This window comes from Entamoeba invadens (assembly GCF_000330505.1).
Source record: "Entamoeba invadens IP1 unplaced genomic scaffold scaff_1105074726279, whole genome shotgun sequence".
NCBI classification, from domain to species: Eukaryota; Evosea; order Mastigamoebida; family Endamoebidae; genus Entamoeba; species Entamoeba invadens.
Genome location: NW_004440261.1, coordinates 24,438 through 29,708, shown reverse-complemented (window position 1 = coordinate 29,708; position 5,271 = coordinate 24,438). Strand labels below are relative to the sequence as shown.

General features: G+C 31.3%; 3 protein-coding genes across 3 annotated transcripts; all 3 read right to left on the bottom strand.

Annotated features, from left to right (window-relative positions):
* Positions 1 to 1,123: 1,123 nt before the first annotated feature.
* Positions 1,124 to 1,892, bottom strand: EIN_368780 (hypothetical protein; the record flags this gene model as incomplete). Its single annotated transcript, XM_004255553.1, has 3 exons — positions 1,124 to 1,482; positions 1,592 to 1,636; positions 1,691 to 1,892. 3 exons carry the CDS (start codon positions 1,890 to 1,892, stop codon positions 1,124 to 1,126), a joined length of 606 nt encoding a protein of 201 aa, XP_004255601.1.
* Positions 1,893 to 2,436: 544 nt separating this feature from the next.
* EIN_368770 (hypothetical protein) lies at positions 2,437 to 4,101 on the bottom strand (the record flags this gene model as incomplete). Its single annotated transcript, XM_004255552.1, has 2 exons — positions 2,437 to 2,679; positions 2,761 to 4,101. 2 exons carry the CDS (start codon positions 4,099 to 4,101, stop codon positions 2,437 to 2,439), a joined length of 1,584 nt encoding a protein of 527 aa, XP_004255600.1.
* A 313-nt stretch (positions 4,102 to 4,414) lies between these two features.
* EIN_368760 (ADP-ribose pyrophosphatase, putative) lies at positions 4,415 to 5,023 on the bottom strand (the record flags this gene model as incomplete). The annotated part of the gene is made up of 1 exon (XM_004255551.1): positions 4,415 to 5,023. The coding sequence occupies one exon, from the start codon at positions 5,021 to 5,023 to the stop codon at positions 4,415 to 4,417; it is 609 nt and encodes a 202-aa protein (XP_004255599.1).
* Positions 5,024 to 5,271: the final 248 nt, after the last annotated feature.

Genomic DNA, 5,271 nt, shown 5'->3' with positions numbered 1-5,271 from the left:
GAGTGTTGATCTTTCTGAAAGAAGACATTTGTGTCTTTCAAAGTTCAAGACCCCCTTTTATTTGTACTTCTCTTAACCAATATTAATTCCTTCTCTATTAATAGTATTTAAGAGCCAATTATTTAACGTTATTTTTTTAAACAAAAATGGCTTTATTTTCGTGTAAAAAAACGGGCATTAATAAAAAGTAAAAAAAAGAACTATTGCGATAAATTTTTCGAATGTATTCCCGATTTTTTTCCATTTGTTATGGTACAAAATGAACAAATAAAGTTTGAAATTAAATAACGTTATAAAAACTGACTGTACTCAAACTATTTTTTTATTATAAATAACTAATGAAGTTAAGTTGATTGGTTTTTTCAAAATAATTATAGTTTACTCTTCAATTTAAATCATATTATATTTTTGTCATTTGATAATGTTTGCTTTTCTTTTTTTTAAAAATTTAATTATTTTTTATAATTTTTTTATCATAAAACAACCATTTGAAATACCCAATCAATTTCAGTGGTATTATTGTTTTTGGACTTTCTATTTTGAGTGTAATCTAAAAAAGTCGAATATTTTTCAAACTTTTTACAAATACTATTTCATATAATAAAAATATTATTAAAAATAATTATACAATCGTTTTTCCATTTGAGGTTTACTATTTCATCATTTTTTTCGCACTCAAATAATTTGATCTTGACGTAATAATGTTTTTTTAGATACAAAAAAAAATAAAAAAATTGTTTTTCTTGTTTTCCTCAAAAATCTAAAAAACTTGTTTTTTACATCCAAATCTTATCTTTTCAAAATCAATAAATTACAAGAAGCGAAATTTAAAAAGTTAACAAATTCATATTGGTTTGAGATGAAACACTTAACATTCATCTCCTTGCAACATACTCAAACTCATTGCAATTGTTAAACATAACAAAACTCAAGTAAGATGTTTTAATTCAAATTATTAATAAAAACTAAAACAAAACTATATTATAGATTAATTCTTATTAATTATTCTATAGTAAAATAAATAATAAACTTCTTATTATTATAATGGTAAATAGAACTCAATCCATTCAGAAGAAGTCAATTGAATGAGCACACTCGACACCTCTGTGGAATTCTATTTGATTTAACAACACTTTTTCTTGTCACCTTCTGGGTTGACGCCGACGCCATCGTCGGTGGAGTCTGGCAAATTATCCATAAGTGTCTTGTTTTGTAATATAAGAGTAGTGAGTGCTTCGAAGACCTCTTTCACATTATTGCCGTTCAGTGCGGAACATGTCATCGACTTATAACCCTTTGGTTTCGAGAATTGTTCTGCTTGTTGGTCTGTGACTGTTCTCTCGTTGATGTTATCTGTTTTATTGCCGACAATGATGATTTCAGACTCCGGTTGTTCGCGTTTATATTCATCTATCCAGTAATCCAACATCTCAAATGTTCCACGGTTGCACACGTCGTAGACAACAAGACATCCCTGTGTCCCTACACATCAATCATTTTATACACTCAATGAATCCAACTTATATGGAATTCTACTCACTAATACCATCACTCGATAGCATGGAATCGTTCTGTAATACCATCAACAAACCTCTGTAGTAACTCGTTGTGACATTTCTAAACCGCTCCTGTCCAGCTATCTGTGAGTTTCTTTTCAAAAAAGTTCCTCTGCGTCAGTTGAATAACAAACCCGTGTCCCATATCTTTAATTTACACGTCGTACCATTCACCGTGACTGTTTTTGTGTTGAAGTCCATACCAATGGTCGACATGTAATCACCTTTAAACTGATTCTCACAAAACCTTTCCATCATAGCCGTCTTTCCAACAGAGGACTCCCCAATTACTAGGACTTTAAATGTGTAACTCTTTGCCATTCCTTTGCTTAACATTTTCAAGTTTGTTTTATTAAACGTTTTTTCGTCGGTCTTTTTTCATCAAAAACTTTCTATATATTATTTATTAACATTTTATTATATTCATTTGTTTTTGAAAAAATTTTCTTCTTTTTTTGAAATTTTATCGACTTTAACTTTTTGTTTAGTTATTTTACGTTTTTTCTTTTAATACATTTAATGGTTTATTAATTTATTATTAACAAAGTTTTTTATAATTTTAAAAAAGTAAAAAAAAAGTGTTTGTAAATATTGTTTTCAAAATTTTATTCAAATTTTATTTTTCTCACAAAGTAGTGAATTTTTTTTAAACTTGGGATTTCTATTTTTTTATGAAAAACAAAATTAATATTATTGTTATTTTTTTTATTAATGAAACTAAAAAAACGAATAAAAACACATTTTTTTAACCAATAACAATGATATATAAAACTATAAAATATATTGTTTTGTATTTTTAAATTTCTTTCGTTTCAAAAAAATGAAGATCTTGACGCGCTTTGACTCTTCAAGATCAAACCACAAAAAAATAAAATGAATTTTACAAATAAATGACCTTCCTCTTATTGATAGTTTTTTTCGGGTCTTCAGACAAGATTTTTACTTTTGTTATAATAGTTGGATCCACAAGTGTGTCGAGCGACAAAAGTAATTTTGAGAGTCTTTGAAATATCGTTTTGTAGTCCTCTTCAGTCCACCCATAAAAATTTGTCTCGAATTTTTTTCGTTTTGCCATCAAATCCAAAACCTCATGATTTTCTAATGCCAATACCATGAATTTTTCCTTCATCTTTATTACGATTATGCAGTATAGTTTGTATATAGCATCAATTAATATTTTTGAGGCTTTCTCGTTCGAACAAACTAAATACATGATGATTTTTCTGAGTGAGTGATCTCCATCAAACCAAACGCTTTCTTGATTTTTCGTGATTTTGAACAAAACGACAAGTAAAGTCCACACAAGTCGTTGACTTTTCTGTGCCAATTCGACTTCAAAAATATCGACACTCCCATCTAAATTGCCCACAACGGGAATTATCCCATTCAAAATCGCTACATAACATTTTTCAAAAACATTTTCAAAAAAGATACAAAACGCAAGATCGTATGAAGTGAACGAATTGGCGCATCCCTCCAAAAATCCAATCACGCTTTCATACAGTTTGAGATCCTCGTTTTGTTGTATCTTTCGCGTGACCAAAAAGCGTTCAAGTTTTTCAATAAAAAACTTTTGTAAAAAAAGAAGCCTTTCTGTCCCCAGCCCCAACTTCAGGGTTTCCACATTTTGGCTAAAAAAGAGGAAAAAGTACCACCTGAGTGCTGGGAGTACTTGTTCCTGGAACTCGTTCGCGGTCCATCCCATCTCCATTACAATAACAAAAATTGTTTTGAATGTGTCGAGAAAAGAAAATGTTTTACAAAGCCCGACGAAGCGTGTTGGGTTAATGAGGAATATTTTGAGGAACAAAATGACGACCTCTTTATATTCTGTCAAAAGGTATTTCTCGTGTACGGAGGTGTTAATGAAGTCTGGGATTTTGAAGAGAATAGAGGGGAAAATCTCTGTGATAATACCTTTAAAAAGTGCGCCCAGTTTATTCATGTTGGACTCTTTGTCGAAGCAAGTTGAGAGAATAGTAGTAATAAAGTAGACGGCTTCTGTCTTCCTCTCTAGTGTTGATTTTGAAGGGAATGCATACATGTACGACATTAAAGCGGGTTGAAGGTATTTGTAGTCATACCCTCCAAAGACGGGAAAGTCTGCTGCTGCTAAGAGAAGTTGTGTGAAGTGTTGGTCGAAGCTTAAGTGGAGCATCAACTTAATTACAAAGTCAAGTGCGTCCTTTCTGACTTGGAAGTCTGAGAAGAAGGAAAGGCAGTCGTCGAGAAAAAACAAGAAAAAAGGGTACGTCGCAAAAAAAGTTTGAGTGTTAATTTCGGTGTGTGACGAGATGATTAAATGTAATACAATCTGAACGTCTTCATTGTTTAACTTTCGAGCTAACTTTTCGTTTGTGCATTCACAAAGAAAGTTGTTCAATTCTAACATTAGAGGTACTTGTTGTGATGCTTCTTTGATCTCGGACATATACATCTCAATCCCTTTCTTGAGTTTAATGTCGCGAAGAGAACGTAACCGATTTTCTGTTGCAGATTTCTGGAAATATGGCAATTGAAAAATTTGAAGAAAGGTTGGTCTCATTAATAAAGATGTTAGAAAACAGTTTGCTTCGTTCAGTTCTCTTTAATTTACTATTATGGTAATAATATAGAACCTTATTATTATAGTTCTGGTTTTGTTGGCATATGGAAATGGGCTTTCATTAATAATTATATATGTTAGTTATTTATTTTATTGATTTATTTACAATCGTTTTTGTTTTTAATAAAAATAACTATATATGGTAAATATTTATAGTTAAAATAAATTAATTAAAAATATCTGAATGTTGAATTCCATCAAAAATATGTTTTATTTAAATCGTTTTCCACACAACATTATAAAACACAAAAAATTAGTTTAGAAATGAGAAGCGATCTCCAAGAAACATATTTCCACAAGCCAAGCTAAACATCATTCCACCAACATTTTCATTCTTTTCGACTTTTTTCCACACAAATTCGCTGAATTGGGTTGTATCAACAAGATGCACAAAAATACTTTCAGACATCCCGAGGTATTGAATAGGCTTTGTATTCATCTGATCATCCCCGTTGATTAATATTGTTGCCATCCGAATTTGTGTGTCCGAATACTCGGGGAACGGATAGATGACACTTGTCATGCGAAGCACTCGTTCGCCAATAAACCCAGTCTCTTCCGTTAACTCACGCATTGCACTTCGCTCAGGCTCTTCTCCGTCATCGATAAGTCCTGCTGGAAATTGCCACGTGTACCCAACGGGGGGACGGAATTGATTAATTACTACAAATTGTGACTGACGTTGCGTGACGGGGTAGTACACAATTGGAACAATTTCAACCCCTTTTCGTGGCTTGACACCACTTAACATCTCACACTTCTTTTCTTGTAACTGTCCATGTGATGGGACGGTGCGCTCAATAAGACGATAATGCGAACCAGTGACAAGTACGTGGTCTTTTGGGAGCGACATCAATAACATTTTTTAGTTGGAAAAACATTTTTATTTGCTTCAATGAAATTTTGAGTGGTTAAATAAACTATAATTATATTATATTTTAATGGTTTTATTAATGAAATTTGAAAACCAATAATTATTATTATAATATTTACATACTCTTCAATACATATGGCTATTAACTCACCTCTCACTTTTAAAACTCACTTGTCAAAATATGACTCACTACTTCGCTTTTGACTCACTTTTATAAAAGTAACTCACTTAAAAAA